Source organism: Dermacentor silvarum, chromosome 4 (assembly GCF_013339745.2).
Source record: "Dermacentor silvarum isolate Dsil-2018 chromosome 4, BIME_Dsil_1.4, whole genome shotgun sequence".
In the NCBI taxonomy this organism is placed as follows: domain Eukaryota; kingdom Metazoa; phylum Arthropoda; class Arachnida; order Ixodida; family Ixodidae; genus Dermacentor; species Dermacentor silvarum.
Window position 1 is genome coordinate 38486690 of NC_051157.2, and position 19150 is coordinate 38505839.

The 19150-nt window shown below is 46.1% G+C and overlaps 1 protein-coding gene across 1 annotated transcript in view; it reads left to right on the plus strand.

The window, feature by feature from the left end:
- Positions 1 to 19150, plus strand: part of LOC119449810 (uncharacterized) — a 38906-nt gene that overhangs the window by 9531 nt on the left and 10225 nt on the right. Inside the window, exons 2-5 of the mRNA XM_037713081.2 lie at positions 12915 to 13318; positions 13819 to 14110; positions 15277 to 15674; positions 18985 to 19119. Coding sequence (XP_037569009.1) covers positions 12929 to 13318; positions 13819 to 14110; positions 15277 to 15674; positions 18985 to 19119 — 1215 coding nt within the window. The 5' untranslated portion in view covers positions 12915 to 12928. The remainder of the gene's footprint in view (positions 1 to 12914; positions 13319 to 13818; positions 14111 to 15276; positions 15675 to 18984; positions 19120 to 19150) is intronic.

Here is a 19150-nt window from a genome sequence, read left to right on the forward strand (position 1 = left end):
CCGAGTTAGTGTCAATAACAAGACTCCAACTTAATCAGTCATTGCTACATTTGCGAGGATAACGCCTCGGTGTAAGGGTGTTAGTTATAGACAGAAAGCACCCCGAAGGTATGTAAATCAGTCTACAGTGTAAAGGCGAATACGTTGGAAAGGTTTTCAGAATTTTCCTGCTGACGATGATCGTTCGAAGCTGTAAAGATTAAACAATGGGCGAAGGGTCAATTCGTTATGGCCCTTCCGTGTTTTCACTTATAAACGGTGTCGTACTGTGACTATTTCACTGCAATCAGCAGTTAAATGTTAGGAAACCGGGTTAGTAAGTAACGTATACGTAACGTAACGTCGCGCAGTATCTGTGTGCTCCTTTTTATCTTGTCGCGTCTTCTAGCGCTGCGTGTCTGTGTCATCGCGCCAACTTTGAGAGCAGTCGTCATGGCCGAATCGTAAGAAGCACGGTGATAAGATTTGAAATTCAGGGAGAAAAATACTTGAAGATATAAACCGCAAATTTTCAAGGATATGAGACTCATATTAAATGGCGTAATTTAGAGCCAGAGATCGAGCAATTGAAGGCTGTGTGAAGACAAGGCTCGAACCTCAGAGAATACGAAAACAACGACGCAGGACCAGGTCAGAGACTTCCGCCAACGCTAGAATAAAGACAAAGCCCGTGGGGAAGCTTTCAGAGGAGCGTAGCAAGCAAAAAATTACCTTTTCAAGTTCGTCGCAGAACGGGCTCAATGCTGTAGGGAGTCTGATTTTGTCGGTTATATTTATTGTTTTTTTTTCCTGCATGCAGTATACATAGCTGCAGCTTCTCCTCGTTCACTCAAAGGCGCACCATGAGCCAATAAGCTTAGTTGTCAACAGGCCATTGCCTCCGGCATTCGGAGTTGGTTTCGCACGCGCCATAGCAGCAGTTATCTTGCGACCCCAAGAAAATTGCCGCAAGTTCCGGTCTCGTATCGTCGCGATCGACTTTGTAAAGAAGTGCGTTTTATCGTGCGTTCATTAATTGCAAGGATACTTCTATTTTTATTGCTTTTATTTAAAAATGCGCATCATGCCTCAAGAACTATAATTATGTATGTATAATTTCACGCGTCTTTTACTGCAGGCTTGATTTACAAAATGATGACTCAGAGCTGGAAACGAAAAGCGTCGTAAATCTGCAGCCGGCTTGTAGACGTAGATGTAGAGCCTTGGAGTTAGTGGCACATACCCACTCTGGGGTGCAGCCGGCTTCTGTATTGACGCACCAGCTGCTATACTTTCCACTGTCTTTTTCGCCCGCTAAACTTATCGAGCTGTTACGGTGTATGATAGGGCCTCTGTTTGTAAACGATTAAATCGTCTGTACAAACGCGAAGCAGTGTTTGATGATGTTGATTACGCCTCAATTAATGGCACAAACCCACTGTTGGGGATAAGCAGTGTTTTCTGCTCCTGCAAGGCACCATCGCGTGGGCCGAGCGCGCGCCATTCGTGCGCGGCTCCTTCCTCGTGCCGGTCTCGCTCGCGGCGGGGGGGCCACGTGCAGCCTAGTTCGAGGCACGGCCAACTTCCTTTTTGGAACGCGTCCTGTCCTTTCGGAGCAACGGGAACATCGGTTGCGTGATGGAGCCTCCCGAGCTCCGGACGTCGACCAGCGAAGGCGATAGCGAAGCGTCCGTGAGCGATGCGGAACGGTCACAACGACGTGCTCCATGGATGGGTGATGGCCCATACGCGCTCAATCCGCACGCCCGCTCCGCATGCATGCGGACTGGGGCGGAAGCCTGTCCGATCGTCTGGACGGGCGGACGCACTTTTCCATCCGCATGCCTGCTCGTCTCTCATTGGCTGGTACGAGGCGGACGGCGTAGGACGTCATCACGGCAAACATGGCGCTTGCTCGAAGCGAAGCGAAGCGGTGACGCGAGGCCTAGGCTACAGCCGCGTCAGAAACAGTCTATTTTGCTCGTTCTTGTGATTCTTACTAGAGTTATCCAGCACCCACGAAGATAGTCGTTGAAGGCAGCAAGCCGGTGTACCCTCCCAGCCTTCATCAGTGCGGGCGATCGCCGACAGAATCAGACGGAGCGGAGGAAGTGTGTTTGCGCGAGCGTCGGAAGAAATATTTCAAGCCGTCGACTTCGTGATTTCTTGTGCCGTGCTTCGCGTGTGAATTGCAAACGAGAAGGCCATCACATACCCGTGTGTTCTGAGTATACAACACATATTCAGGGCGTGGCGAAGTGAAAAGTGTCCGATCGGCACACAGCGTACGCGACTTGTATGTGTTCTGTGTATGCAGTTTGTTGCCGCGCAGTGGTAAACGCCAGTCCTTTACAACCTTCAAAAGTGATGACAAGATCAGTAGCGATAAGATTTGTTTCCTCGTTATCGCTGTCATTCCTCGTGTGCTATACTGCATGAGCCGTTTTGCCGCCTGCGATGCGCCGTGGTGACCGCGACGTTCGAGCTCTGTTGTTGCTGTTACGAAGTGTTCGCAAGCTACAAATCGGGGATATATATGTTCCGCAGTGGTACTAGGCGTAAATGTGCTCGTTTTATGTGATGTGCGTATGCTAAGAAGTGAACTGTGCATAAGTGTTGCCGATCGCGTTTTCTTACGTAGTACCCCGAAAGAGAAGCCCTATCACACCGACCTTTCTGCTTCGTACATGTGTCGTTTGTTGCAAAAGTTGTTACGGCACTTTTGAAGATGCTTCTATCGGTGAGGGTAATATAGGGAACATCATAATAGTTACATACGTCAAGACATACTGTGCTGTCCTGAAATGTGGATGCGCCTGAGCACTAATGCTGTGAATGCAAATTTCTAGCAGCCTTGATTTGTATCATGTAGGCAGTGTTGTGAATATCAGGTATTTCTAGATTGCACGAAGGAAATAGCTTTATATTTTGTGATGCAAGTGGCTTGCATACCCAAGAATGCTAACTGCTTGGTTTTTGCTGGTGACTAAGCCGAGTCTGTGAAGAAACCAGTGGTATTGTAGATGAATATGGTATGAATGAGTATTGGATACTTCCTTATGATTAAGTACAAATTTACGTTCCCTGACAAAAAGCAATATGCATGTAAAAAAAAAATAAGACAACACAGGTGTGGTGATATATTCTGCTAGCAGCCAGCAGACCGCATGCAAGAAATTTTGCCCAGAGTTCTTCCTCACTGGCTAGCTATGGTCACGTTAGTAATGCAGGCAGAATAAGCTAAACAAAAGTTTGCCGTTACTGTGTGCATCCACCCTATTTCGTTCTCTGGTTCGTGTCACCTGTTTTGGCACAAGCCTTCAGTTTAATGCAAACATTATTTATCACAGGGACCAGCATTATCTGACTAGGAAGTGCTATATTCTTTATCCTGTTGTTCGTTCTGCCCACAGTCATTACCGAACAATGTGTGTTAAACTGACTTGAGCCTGCAAAGTATGTCCATTAGGTGTTTTTCCGGTGCATTTTCATCTAGCTGTAAGTGTACTGATACCTATTATTCATGGATGTAGGATGTTGGACACTATGAGTGGCCATCTCGGTGATCTTTATTTTGCGCAGGCCATGCTTCCACTCATTAACTGAACATTCTTCAGCTGCGCTGCCAGACTATGGAAAGAAGTGCCTCACCTCATCATTCTTAAGCACGTTCATGGCCACAGTGCATTGCACCTGAGAATTAAGCTGCTATCACAATAAAAAGGGTGCCTATTGGCTGTCATGAGAATATTCTAAACAGAAATTTCACAATTATGTCAGCACTAGATATGTGATTGAAGAGAGCCAATGAGAATGAATTGGTGGCAAAATTTTCCAAGTGACTCTGCCGGCAGAATATTTGCTCCCTATGTTATATTAGCCGCAATGTTTTGGTCAGTGTGCTGCATTTTTTTTTGCACAAGTTTACTACCCAGGCAGATAAGATATTGTCAAACCATCAATTTTAGTCATACACATGGACGTTTCTTTATTTTGTCATATTTTGGAAATGGTAGCGAAGCCCAGCATATATTAGCAACATCAGCTTAACGTATGCATGCAGTTGAGTTGCTGCATGTGAGAAATCATTGCGAAACTAATAGTGATTAATCCAGTAAAAAAAAACTTATTCGTATTTACGTATTGATTGTGTAAATTGTGCTGTTCATTTTATGCCCCCAGTAACACGTAAACACAAATTGCATGCGTACATTGCGTTTACATGCATGCGTGTGAATAAAACAGCACAACTTCTAATATCAAGACCTGTCACTACAACTTGACCCCATGAAAGATGCTCTATATGGTACTCAGCTGGTCTTATTTAAATTTTATCACGTGATGCGGTTACATTTCTTACCTGTATGTAAACCAGTTTATGAACTGTATCTGCTGCATGTGAGAATGCATATTTTTGGCCAATGACAGTACCTGAGGCAGCAGCTTTTTATTTATCCTTTGCCATCACTTATTAGAGGGGTCTTGTTGATTATGCCGTCTAAACAACTCGTATAAAGTTCTGTGTTTAGTATACCAGCACTGAAATACTAAACACAGCTGCACTACTTTGCACACTAGTGAGATATTTCCACTGATCATCGTTCTGTCACATGTTGTTCTTCAATCATAAATGGTGACTGCATTTGGTGTCATGACTTCTAGGCTCATTTTCACTTGGGCCTTTCGATGAAGTGAAATCTATCCAACAGCGAATTTAGTGGAAAGCTACCACTGAACCAATAGCTCCAAGACGAATTCCTGCATGCTTTTATCCAATCAGATTGTGTGCAGAAACTATGTATGATACATCACTTCAGCTACACCAATAATCACACAGCTGAAGCTGCTACATGTAGTTAAGTCATTGATATAGGCAGATGTAGATGTACTTATGCAACTGTCACTCATCACTTGAAATGGGAATGACCCAAACCTTTGTGAGCTTATCGGATTGCAACCGTATGACAGCACAAGGGGGAAATAAGCTGTACAATAGTGCCACCATCTCAGCTGGCTTGTCATGATGCTCTTGCCTGTTGGTTTCTTGTTTATATTTAATAGCCTTTCTATGTTATGAATTCACAGCTTTCATAACGGTTACTGCACTAATGAAGGCACTGCACACGTACCCCTACTGAAGGAGGTATCTGTACATGTAGAGCAGAGAGAATTTATGGGTAAGTAAAAAAATATACAGGTGTAAATACGTCAAACAAAGAACACATTAGAAGATATTCCACCGGCAATGTATGCACATTCAGAACATGCAATAAGTGCCATGTGAGAAAAATGGAGACGTATGGTGCCGAAAACCTGCTTGCCTTTTGAATATTGATGTGAATAAAAATTCCAGTCTACTTTTGTCTTCTGTGTCGGAGGGTAGAATGTCAAAGTAGAAGTGAAAAACGGGTGTTGTATGTAGCAGTCCATTATATGTATGCTACTCAAGTTGCACCAAACACAGCTATCAATTTGCAAAGCAATGGACAAGTGACCGTGTCAATGTCTGACGCACTAAAAATCTCTTGCACTGATCATTTTGAGCTCTAAATGTGAAATGCATGCTGTTTTCAGCTACAAATAGTGCATATATATATGCACCACAAAGAGCTGATGTGACAAAAAATTGTGTACACCTGAGTGTTATATTGCTTGTCGTGCAGTGCTATGGTGCATTTCATAGTGTCTTAGTTTACTTAATACACTTTCGAATTTACAGATTGCTTCACATGTTTACAGCTAAAAACCACAGAGGAAACCTCGGGAAACTACTTGCATTATGACTGAGAGGTCACAACACGAGTATTTCCTGTTCAGTGATGTGGTTTTGCACTATAAATGTAAAATGTCACACCAGCAATCACCCTTACATTTCAAACGCATTTTTGAATGCTAGGCAGTTATGATGATAAGCACATTTTGCCAGCAAATCTGCACCACCTTAATTTAAGTGTGATGGAAAGGGATGTTTGTGCATAGCCAAGCTGTTCTCGCGTGCCTGGTGGCACCGTATAGTTCCAAGCGTAATAGTGAACAACTAGTAAAGAAATCGACTGATACTAAGCTGACCCATATGTAGTAGCATTATATTACCTAAGCCACACGCAAAGTTGCTTTCAGTGTACTGAAAAGCCACAGCTTTGATTTGTCAAGTTATTTTACTGCACAAACACACAGCGCTGCAATAAGGTCTGTACAATGGTGAGCAATGCAGCAAGCAATGAAAGATTACTTGTGATGTGCGGATTTGAATAGTACATGTGAATGCATACCCAATTCACCAGTATTGTTTTCTTCTGGAACGATTTTATGTTTTGTACAGAGGCTGAGCCACTGTGGCCTCCTGACTACAAATTTCAGTGATCTCTTTCACGGTGTTCATGGGGGTACCATTCATTTGGCTACTTGAATAGTGAATAGATAGATAATGGAGCGCACCAATCTTGCACTTTTAGGCAGAACACGTCGCGCATTATTCACAAAGCTGAACCAAAATAACTATTCGTTGGTTTGTTATGAAACTAAAAATTGGCAATAAATGTTTCCTCACTTTTTGTGCGGGCCTGTCTTCCACCATATCATTGTCATGTGCATGTTAAATTGTCATGTGCATGTTAAATTGCTTCAATTCATTGTCATGTGCATGTTAAAGCAGCTACTAATTAAGAAAGACAAAAACAAAACCACTTACTACATCAGATACCTTTTCACACCACGAGTGATCACTGAGCTCACTGCGAAGCTAAGTCATTTAATAATCTTGGTTTGCTGTCAAATAAAATACAGGTACTGGCCAACTGTTTGTTATGGTATGCATTTTTTTCATGGTACTGTTGGTACTATCATGGTACTGCTTAATTTTTGTGCACTTTGGTAATGTGGTTTACATTGTGTAAATGCTGAATTAGTATAAGTGCAGTATAATAGGTAATGAAAAGGCGGATGAGTTAGCCCGCAAAGGACATGATCACATAAAATTTATAAAAGTGTTTTTCACTAAAAGTGAGGCTTCAGCTTTGGCGAGCCGATATGTACTTAATGAACGGCATAGAAGATGGTCTTCAACTTCAGGTAATTGCAAGTTTTTCTTCTACATCAACACAGAACTCCAATCAAGGCTACCACAATGTCTACCACGGCATCTGGAGACCTTGTTTCACCGGCTTCAACTGAATGTTGCATACATGAACAATCTTTTTCGCAATGGCCAGTCCACAAACCCATGTTGTGACAACTACATGTGGCACCGTGTAATCTCTAGAGCACATCTTGCTGGAGTGCCCAGCTTAAAGAGACGAGCGACATTGATATAAAATGAACATAGAAAAGCTCGACCAAGGCCCATTGACATGGGTGTTGGGTTCCTGGCTTTGCCCATAAAAACAGCACTAAGCCCTGGACTTATTGCTTTAATGTATTAAGGTTTGCTGTATATACTAAGACTCATGCGCATCGTCTCATCAGGACTGTTATCTTATTTTCTTTTGCATTGGCCGTCTACCTTCATCACCTCGAACACTTACTCTACTGCTAACATGACACGAGCTGCATGTTTTTTTTTTCATTTTTCTTCTGCTTACCCTTTTCTACGGCCTTACTTCTTCGTCCCATTCGCTGCAGAGTAGCATGTAGGCAAAAATATTCTTGCTGAACACTCTGAATTTTCAATAAAGAGCTTTCTCTCTCTCTCTAAATAGTAAAGGGGCAACAGATTGGCCACCCAGGCTGACAAGAAAGAATGTAATTATTTGATTTCACTCGAAATAAGTTGTCTTATCAGCAATATAAATTATTATTAGCTTTCAAATAAATATTCTGCTTGAAAACATCTCATGAGTATGTGTCTGCATAAGGTGACCACTATACGTACAGTCTGTTTCACACTTAAGGGAAAACTTGGAGCGCCCGTTTTCCCCCAAGTGTGAAACGGACTACATATTGCTTTTATGCCTGTCGTAATGAATTGTACACTTGCTGCTTAACCTTCAATTCCTTGCTGCGTCAAGTTAACCACTTATGCACAACCTTTTTACACACTGTGAGAACTTCATCCATGACTGAGCCCATCTAAGGTTTTATTTTGTTTAGAAAGCTTACAAGCAGCAAGTATTCAATTTCTGAGAGGCACGTTTTATGCCGCGCTTAGTCTTCGGTGGTTTTATATATGCAAAAAAAAAAAAGCATGAACAAGCAGATGCAAGCATTTGCTTGCACAGTCGTAAAACTGTATGACCAAACTGATTCTTTATTGGGCGAACCTATGCCCACAAACGCAAGTATTTACACTCGAAGCACAACGATAGCGGCGAACACACTCGGCGATCGTCGAAAATCTGATCAGCGGCGAAACGCGTCGGCTTTTTCGCATGAGTCATCGAAGGTTCCAGATTATTCCCTGGTGCCCGCTTGTCTTCCAGGAAGTTCTAGACAATTCGCATCCGTCATGCAATCACATTACGTAAGCGTCGGTGACAATAGACAACGGATAGAAGCATCGATAACGTTCGAGAAACTTCGGAAACATGCAGGCGCGTCCTGCGCCTAGCTATAACGTTTAACATTTGGTAGTCGGTGAAAAGCGGTCACCGGTGAAAGATAAACACGTACACGTGTCAATATCAGCAAAGTGTACTCGGAGCCTCAGACGCGTGCTGAATAGTAAAGAGGGGTGTCGTGTCGACTACGCAGCTGTATTCCGTGACAGTTGTGCGTGTGTTCTGTTTTCTTGCAAACTGTCACTAGGACTACAGAAACAGCGCCATCGCACCGAACACGGGGATATTGGTCGAATCGCTCGGCGATACTATCGCTTTCGCGTAACGTAGAACGCGGCACGTTGGATGATTCTAGAGGTTTTGCTCAACCAGCCAAGGCAGCGTGCACTAAAAGTGATAGTGCGAGAATACGTCCCATGTTGCGACATGAGGCGATTGCAATACATTTTTTAAAGGTGGCGCAGATAGGATGATTATGCGGTGTTTGGATGACGGCGCCAATGCAACACATGCGGCTGCAGAACAGAATGTGACAGCCTAGAGCCGCATTTTCACCGTGACGCGGCAACTTGAAGTCGCATCTGCAAAAATATGCCAGTGTCGTCTGCTGTCAAAGGTAGTTGCCAACCTTGAACACTTTGCTCCGCCGAATGGTTGCCAGCTGTCAACAGACCGCGTCGTCCAATCGGAGTGCGCGTGCAATCCGCTCGTGCGGATCAGTCTAGTGCGGATGCAGCGAACGACGACTTTTTCGACACGATCCGCCTTTTGGCCTTCCGCCCTGGTCCGCAAGAGGGCGGAGGCGTGCGGAGCGGACGGGCGGATTGAGCGCGTATGGGCCATCATGAGCACGCTTCCATTTCTGGCTGACGGTGAGGGTGGGAAAGTGGTTGCTTTAACCTGGGGGTGGGAGGCGACCCCAGTTGAGGACACCGTAACTGTTTCGCTCTATGAGTGGACAACTGACCTATTCCGCCGCAGACGGATATGTTGTCGTGACACCCATTCTGCCTTGGTAATGCATGGTGCCTCGAATGCGAATACCGCGATGTGACGTGAAAATCCAAGATGTAGCGACAACATGCCGACCCACCACGCGGTGTTACACCATCATCTCCGTGTTTAGGCAAAGAAAAGTGGCGTTTACCTAAACACACATGAGGAGAAATAGTTGCATTTCCCGCTTGCATGGAGCTGCTCCTTTCGCCGTGTAACCGTTATATTTACCGCGGAATTATAATTAATTTTCTTTTTGCGTTCGTGACGTACAATTCCGTAGTAAGAGCCAACTCAACCGCGAATACGTCACTGAGCTCTCTTCGAGTCTGAAGAGGATGTGCTCGGCGTTCGTAGGTTATATACTCCTTCCCATGAGGTACAGCTTCGTAAATCTGAGGAGTACACTGAGACGCAAGATACGATACCGTTTCTGGAGACTGAACAGCGATCACTCACCTGGTGGGTCGACATTGCACGCCAACAGGACACGTGCTCCCCCCGTTTCGTGATTGCATGCATGAGTCCGCGGGCAAGAACACATTTCTCGGTGTCCGAATTAACCTGCACCTTGCAGTATATATAGAAAACCGCTGACGAAAAGGCCCACTGCGAAACGATTGTACCAATTGAAGGACGACGGGAGAAAGGATTAGAAACAAGCCGAGAAATACCGGTATCGCAACTGGTATTCCTTCGACAAGCCACTCAGTAGCAATGCCAGTGATATGAGTTATGCTGACAATTGTCTGTTCCGGACCACCGTCAGTTGCTTCGCTCCTCGAAGAGGTACGACATATGTCTAGTGAGCTCCTGAACTACTTTGCAATGTGGTGAACGCGGTTTAAATGATGTATCCAGGTCCTCAAAGAAGTGCTACGTAATGCTAACTCATTTCGCGCATTTACCGCTAAATCGCCACTGAATTCCCTGGGCTTCGCCTGTACCAAAGGCCACCATCTCGAGAAAGACCACTAACACTAACCCCTGCGCGCCCCGAATGCGGAAGAATGACGTCTATTCGCGCAGTAATGTTGACGGTGAGTGCAGGTGGCATTGTTTTCCACCATCGTAGAGGGTGCATCACTCATGAAAGAGATTCAAGAACGCGCGTTTTGTCAGACTGGTTCCTTGAAGATGTTACCTCAGCGTTAAAATTACACTCTTCGTCCTTTGTCTGAAAGGAACGAAAATCGGGATCTCTAGGTAGGCTGATGAAGTCAAAGCAACACACACACACACACACACACACACACACACACACACACACACACACACACACACACACACGCACACGCACACGCACACGCACACGCACACGCACACGCACACACACACGCACACGCACACGCACACGCACACACACACACACACACGCGGGACGGACGGACGGACGGACGAGCAGACAGCACAGTTCCGGGGATCATTGCGGGAAACACATCAGAACACGTAGCGCAAGAAATCTGCATTGATAAGAGTTAGTGACGTGTATATGAGTCCGATGATTGGCTGGAAGGTTACGGGGGACCGCGTAGTATAGCAGCCGGAAGCTCACTCAGCGAGCCACTCCCCGTGCACGCACTAAATGCGTACTTAAGAACGAAACCGGGAGTACGATAACGGTCGCCAAAAATTCTCGGCAGCAGAGCCCGCCGTAGTGGCTTAGCGTCTATTGCGTCTTGCTACTGAGTACGAGATTGAGATATCAAATCGTGGCCGGAGCTTCCGAGATTTAGATGAAGATAAAAGGAGCCCTTCCCCTGTCGAGAAAAGGGGGGTAAGCGAAGCTTGTCGTGTGTGTATCTGACCTTCGTGGTGATTTTATTTCTTTCTCTCTTTCTCTCTTCCATCTATATTTCTCTCTCTCCCTTTCCCTCTCTCTCTGATTACTCCTCTCTTTCATCCTTTCTCTCTCTCTTTCTCTTTCTTTCTGTGACCTTCGTGGTGATTTTCTTTTTTTCTATCTCTTTCTCTCTCTCTTCCGTTCTCGCTCTTTTTTTTTCTCTGACCTTCGTGGTAAATTTCTTTCTCTCTTTCTTTCTCTCTCTTTCTATCTATCTTTCTCTCTCTTTCTTTATTTCTTCCTCTCTCTCTCTCTCTCTTTATCTTTCTTCATCTTTCTCTGTTTCTTGCTTTCCCTCTCTCTCTTTTTTGTCCCTGGTATGTACCAATGAGCTTAGACGCTTTCTGCACTGTCGCCAGGATCGGCCCACTTTTCGATCAGCGTGACACCGCCACCACTACCACCACCGCCGAAACTTGGGAGCCTATAAAGCCCCTCTATGGCACCCCTCTTGGCTTCGTCCATTGCTGGGAACCTTGCGCGATGGAGGGCTGCGAGTAACCTGCTCGGTGCTATGTAAAGGATGAATGATTGGCGAAGGAGGGTTCGTTACACAAAGAATTTTAGTGCGGAGAAGCCAGCTCCAACGAGCGCAAATTTGTTGCGCACGAGCAGACATCCCCAAAACATTAGATGCGGGTTAGTTGACCCGCCCTGACTCGTTAAAGTGTTTACCAGTGAACCCGACGCCAGTTTCCGATCCGACGAAGCAAACTCGACCCGGAGTTTGACCTGATTCTTCCTGACTTCTGCCTCGACCTTCTCGAGTGGAGTTCCATGCGAGACGCGGCCTTCCGGGGTGCCTTTGAACACCGGGAATTTTATGACAGACGTGACATGCACTTAGAGTGAAAAACAACCGCGATAATGCAAGAGATCAGTGTTCAGCGTGCGAGGCGCACTCCACATGGAACGTCAGTAGGCATCATAACCTGCTATCATACGCAAGTAGTATACACCCACATGGTGCCATTGGTACAAAACTGGTCACCGAATAGAAGGGCCGAGGTCCGATCGCCGCTGATGTGCCTATTTCGTTTATTCACTTACTTATGACGAAACTTTACGCGGTCGTGTCTACGTTCTCGGCTACACACACACACACATATACACATACTTCGACATAAATCGAGATCTCACATAAGAGACAAAAACGATTGGCAAATGCGGCTTCTCCACACAATTACCTTTAGTGCGGAGAAGCCAGCTTCAACAAGCGCCAGTTTTTTTTTTTTTTTTCCCGGGATTACGGAGCCGTGTCGGGCCGTGCCACCTTGCGGTACCGGTTGTACCAATGTCAACGATGGTATTACCGTGCCAGAGACGGATTGACGGACGGTCGATGCTACCGGTTGTACCGGTGGTATCGGTATCGGTGGTAAGGGGAGTGTTCTCGCATATTCTTGCAGAGTAACAGCTAGTGTTTTGATATGCTGTCGTTTGAAACGATGCGGGCCTAGGAATAACTTATCTGGTGCATGCACCCCATTCTCGCCCTCAACTCGCTTAGGCACACTCTCTTTCATCGACGTCAACTTGAGGTTGAATAGTCTTCCGTTCCTTTCCTTTTTTTTTTTTTTTTTTTTTTTTTTCTCCTGCAGAGTTCGGGCCGACCATGTGCGGGATGCTGGCCGCACTAGAAGAGCAGGTCCAGCGGCGGCCGCAGCAGGCTGCCACCCTGTACCGAAGCCGACGACGAACGTTCGCCGAGATGGACCGGTGCTCGGCGCGGTTGGCCGAGGCCCTGCGCGTGCCGCCGAACTTCGCCGAGCCCGCGGACGTGGCGGCGTGCACGGCAGCGCCCGACGACACGTTGATCGCGTTTCTCGCCTGCCTGCGGTTGTCGGCCTGCTGCACGCCCATCCGGCCGTCCGCCTCCAGCGCCCTGCTCGCGTCCATCATGGAAGAGCTGCCGCCCGCCTGCACCGTGGTGGACAATGACACGGCCGGCCGCTTTGCGCAGGCGCGCGACGACAGGACGCTCAACATCAGCGACGCTCTGCAGGTCAGGCGCTCCGACCGGAGAACTCGCGGTTATTGGTAATTAGGAGCAGCGCGAAACAAGGCCGGAGTAGAATTCAGGCAGGACCGGTGGCATAGTATTTCGCGTTGCCCATAATCATAAGACAGCACCAACTCGTCCGATTCTCTGTTGTTTAGAATTTTTTTTTTTGTTTCGAAAGCTGTTTTGGAATCGGTGACTTCAGCAAAACTATAAATTAACAAGGTCTGCCCTATCTGTAGCCTTGTGGAGAATGAAGATCTTGGTTAAGCAGTACTGCTTACCTGTCTTTACACCCCAATAGATGACTGTCCGTTCCGTGCAACGAAGGCACTATTAAACACTTTTGGCGGTGGCTGCGGCAATGATGATGCTTGTGGTAACTATAGCTCGCGAATCTATCGCAGTTTGTTTCTTACATGACGGGCGATTTTCTGCGTTCTTTCACCGTCTCTTGTAGTTTTCGCTGTCTGGTCTTCTGCTAACTGTTGGCGCGCACGTAGCATCGGGACGACGGTTCCAGCAGCTGGGATCGGCCATGGCTGAAGCGGCCCCCGTCGCCCTCGAGCAGGCACGTGTCCCGACGGCCTCTGCTGCAGATCCTGGGTGAAGACGCGGATGGCCGCTGCGCTCTGGGCGCCGAGCGCTGCTTGGGCCGCAACCAGTGGGAATGGAACGATTATCCGGCCGACTGCGAGACCGTAGCCGTGCTGGACTGCGTGGACACGGCACGGTTCTGGGAGGACGCGCTAAGCGCACTTTGTGCGGGCGCCACAGTGGCGTTGCCTACAGAAGGCAAGCGAGGCTGCACCATGGGGTGCTATTTTGTACACCTGCAGCATGTTGGACGCTGTCGTATTCTGCCATATCATCGCATTCGCCATCTTGTCAGCTCTGATTGGCTCACAAGGTGTCTATACGCTTTCTCCGATTGGCTAAAAAGCGGTAACGTGGCGGAATTTAGACGGTGTTCAGAACATAGAATTCCAGAGCGGTAATTCCATGGCTCTTCCGGTGGTTTAATGATCAGCGCTACAACAATCCGCGTACTTGTCAAAATTTTCCAAGTGTCACAAGCTTGAGCGTGCCAGACCTGTCCTCGAGGCATGTACGCTGGACCCGCTGTAGTACTTTCGTTGCTATGTTCTCCTCCTTACGGTTTTGAATGATAGAAGCAGTGTGCCCGCTTTCAATTCGGCTTTTAGATCGGCGGTTTCATAGGGTGGTCCAAGCGTTGATACGTCACGTTGACGTCAGAGATTTCATAGTTTCTTATTTCGTATGTGGGCCGTAGTGGCCCCAGTAAAAGTGCTTGAAAATTGCTTAATCCAATATTTAGTTATTTCAATATCTTTCATTTTTACCAATGAAGAATTAACTAGGCCCGACAAGACGCCGTAAAAGTTAATGACCTCACAGTGAGCAAGTGCGGGAACTCCAAGGCGGCGTCTTCACCTCTTCTCACTGTACAAGTGGTTTGTAGCAGGATAGGTTACTCAATCAGCTGAAATTATTTTCTCTTTAGTGTACCTTTAAAATTCCATCTAAATAGAGTTTCCGTTAAACATCCCACTAGATGACTGTCCGTTCCATGCAACGAAGGCATTTTTAAACACTTTTGGGTATTGTATTTTTTGGTCAGCAAGGGCTGGAATTGTTCAGTAGTTGCTGAACCTGCTTGTTACAATGCCTTCAGATGCACCCACTTAGAAACCAAGACAATCATCAAAAGAATGGAGTAAGTTCTAGCAGCTCATGGACATGAACGTTGTTTCGGTTATGACAAGCATGCCTCATTTTGGTACTGCTGAAGGGTAATTTACTAATAGTCTCAAATTATTTTTTCTCTTTAGTGTCTCCTTAACGCAAAAAAAAAAGACATCGAATATGTAATGTCAGCACTGCCCTTAAAGAACATCCGACAATTTCGTTAAATATTCTCATCTTCCCGGGTATGGCAGAGGACAAGCGCTCCCCGAGCGCGATGCTCTGGTTCCTGCGCAATACGTCGGCGACGCGCGTCGAGATGACGCCGGACATGCTGTGGGCACTGCTGAGGCGGGCCGCGCTGGACCCCGGGCCGGTGCTGCTGCCCGAACTGCGTCTGGTCAAGTGTTCGCGGGGCCTGGTGACCACGCAACTGGTGCACCTCTTCCAGCGGCTCCTGCCCGGCGCCACGCTCGTGCGCGTCCACGAAACGGCGGGTCACTGCTGTTCCTACGTGTGCCCCCAGTCGGCGGCGGGGGGCGAGCTGCGCCACCACGCCACCGACCACGGAGACTTCGTGTCCATCGGCAGGCCCGTTGGCGACTGTCGCGCGACCGTGTGCGAGCCCGACCTCCTGACTGAGTGCCCGCAGGTGCGTCCCAACATGCGCTTCGCCCAAGAACTAAATTATGCCCCGTCGTTAGTTAGTTATGTAAGGTTTTACGGCGCAAAACAACTGAGGCTATGATGCGCATTCCACCGTCGTGGTATACAGCGTGTTTCACGTAACTTGAGCCTTCGGGTAACTTGAGGCAAACTTTTAAAGTATGCAAATGCCACGTAGCTGGACCGAACCAAGGTAAAAATGTTGTTTGCCGTCGCTTGGAGATACTCATGGTTGCATTTTGCATTCCGCCTAATTACATACTTAATCTTAATTAGTTAACGAACTTCTCAAAAACTACAATTAGATTAAGAGTGTCAATGAGAAAATTGCAGAGCAACATATGAAAAGCTCCCGATACAGCTTTCTGTTGCCCAACACGTGCTGCATAAATGTTTTTCCGAGCGTGAAAGAAGCCTGCAAATACAGGCAAAATTGACACGTGGCTGGCCGCTCGAGGCGCTTTGCGTGTATTCGCGGGCTTCTTTCACGCTCGGAAAAACTTTTATGCAGCACGTATTGAGCAACAGAAAGCTGTATCGGGAGGTCGCGGGTTCGATCCCAGCGACCGCATTTCGATGTGGGGCGAAATTCGAAAACCCTCGTGTACTTAGATTTAGGTGCACGTTGAGGAAACCCAGGTGGTCAGAATTAATCCGGTGTCCTCCGCTACGGTGTGCCTCATATATAATCATATCGTGGTTCTGGCACGTAAAACCCCACAATTCTTTTTTTTTACTGTTATCGACAATGCTTACGAAGCTTTAGCCCGGGATCTCCTAGCTAAATATACATGGTAACGGAGAAATCGTCTTTCTCAAGAACCACTGCACCGGTTTTCATGAGGTTTAAGACATTTAGAAGAAAAAAAAATTAACCTAGTAACTGCAATAAGTGGATTCTTTATTTATGCCATCAATTACTTCAGAAATATTTTTGAAAATTGCAAAATTTCATAAAGCTCGAGTCTCAAATTCACAACTCTACGTCTGCAATTGAAAATGACATCACGGCTCCGTAAGCTGCACCTCATAATACATCTAAAGCGGACAAAATATACGCCGCTCTGCATTATACCATTACTTTGTGAGTCGGACTTTTGCCAAACCCTCGTAAACATTGTAGTTTACGTCAGCTTATTAATTCACGTATAATCGAACGCCTTTATAACGACGTGCTTATAGAGCCTCCGAAATTATTCGTTTTACAGGTCACTTCGTTGTAAAGGTGGCGCGCCGCACAGCTCACTATAGAACCGGGACACAATTTCTTGCAAAAATAAATGCGAGGTCCTAAATCAATATTCTGCTTCCTAAGGATCGCCGGAACTTAATTTTCTAAGTGGAGCGAACTTAATTCAAATTTGATCCAGCTAGTGGTGGCCTCACAAAAGCATTTCTGCGTTTCGCATGTATTCGAATAGGGAAATCAGAGTTGACCCCGAGCTAAAAATTCCCCTTAATGTGCTTGAGTTTGCTTGAGAAGGAGATATTTATATACATAAAAGGAGAAGGGGGTAAAGCAGCAGGAGTTGAAGTTGTAGGTCGGCACACTTACTCCCGAGTACACTGACTCATACTCGTTCATTATATTTCTGAGACATGAGATGGAGCGTTAGTGAGTATCGAAAGGTGTGAGCGGACGTGAGTGTGAACGGGAGTGAGTTTAGGTGAGGGGGAGTGCACACGAGTATGAGTGAGTACTGTTACGACTGGCCTGTATGGTGAACAACTTGTATCCCGCCGCTGCCACCAGTTGTTGCAAACTGTGCACCCAGTGACACAAAGCGAGCCGCTGCAAAGTGGGGTCAGCTGCGCACCTCGTATCTCTGGGTGCACAGTTTGTAGCAGTACATATAGCCTACAAAGATATCGGTGAGTATGAGTGAGCGTATACGCTTATTCTGCCGATTTATATGAAGCACTGCAAAACTAACCATTTTACTGTGCCATGAAGCCCTGCAAGCCGAATTTGCTGCGCGTCGTCGCTAGACATTAGAGAGTTGTAGATAAGGAGGCACAAGGAAGATTGCGTACGACTCAAGCGCAACGCAAGCCACTCCCCCCCCCCCCCTCATCTAAACTCTCTGTAAGGATGAATGCTTACGACTAAACCACGCCGGGCTATCGGAACGCAAGAATAATTATATAATAGAGTAACTACGATATGCAAAGCCAAAATACGCTGAAACCAAAGAAATCATATACTAGATAGGTATTTCTTTTTATGCGCAACACTTCCTTTAAAAAAGAAAGTATGTATGACACTTTCTTTTAAAAAAGAAAGTGTCATACCTAGCCCCCTGCCGCTTTTGCAGCTGGAAAACTTGCAGAGATTTGCAGCAAGAAATTTTCAACAATAATTTCGCTAATTTCGACCTTAGCACTGATAGACTAACTACTTTGCTTGGGCGTGTTCAAAATAATCCCGCTCGCTCTGTATTTTCCGTAACTACAGCTGTACCAGCAGTATAACTACAATAAATTATTCGTAACAACTTACTACCATAGCCTGTCGTCGTAAATTCGGTCGTATTTGTTTATTCCACCAAATATATTACAATCCTAATTTGCACGACGTTATTCTTCCTCTTGTACTTCTTTCCGCACTGATCGTGCACAAAAAGTCGGAATGTTGTTACGCAAGACGCATACATGTTCACAATCTTAACCGGACCTTTCAAAACTGGAACCGCCTGCCGAACCAACCGCCTCGACTGTTAGCCATGCCCATTCTAGCGACGCTTTAGTTAACATTGTATTTGGAGGGATCTAACAATGTCTGTATAGTATTCATTTTTCTACAATGCACCCGCTTCTATTAATAATGTCGTTGGTCATGAGAGTAATCTAAATAAATAAATAAATAAACTGGGCCCATATTCAGTCACACTTATCGTTCGTAAGTGTTCTATACTTTTGGCAGCACCTTCGCTAATAATAAGTACAGCATCAGGATAGGCTGGCATTCGCTCTTACAAACATTTCTAGCGCAAAGATATTTCTTGTGTGCATATGGTACCCGTATTCGTACAGAGTGTCCTATTAGAAATCTTCATTCCCTTGCTTACCTTATTATCTCCCCTGCAGGTTATATGTGATGTTCTTCGTATTCGTGCTAAATGTAATTTCTAGTTCTTTTGCTATCAAAACCCTCTCCCCCTCTCTCTTTCCCTCTCCTTCATTGCGCACTTTCTTCTTTTTTAATGCACGGAATGTATTTCTACAAACATTGAACAAGTTCACAGTAAGAAAAAACGACAAACACTCGCATGAAGTCGCCAACTTTCCTCACTCAGGGCAAGGTTGGCACCATCTGTATCGGTGGTGCCAAAGACACTCAGCTGCTACCAACAGGAGACAAAGGCTTCGTGGATTCCGATGGCTACATTTATCTTACCGAGCGGTCTGCGCCCAGGATCGAAGGTCGCAAGGTACGTTCACTATGGCTTAGTCCGAAGGGCA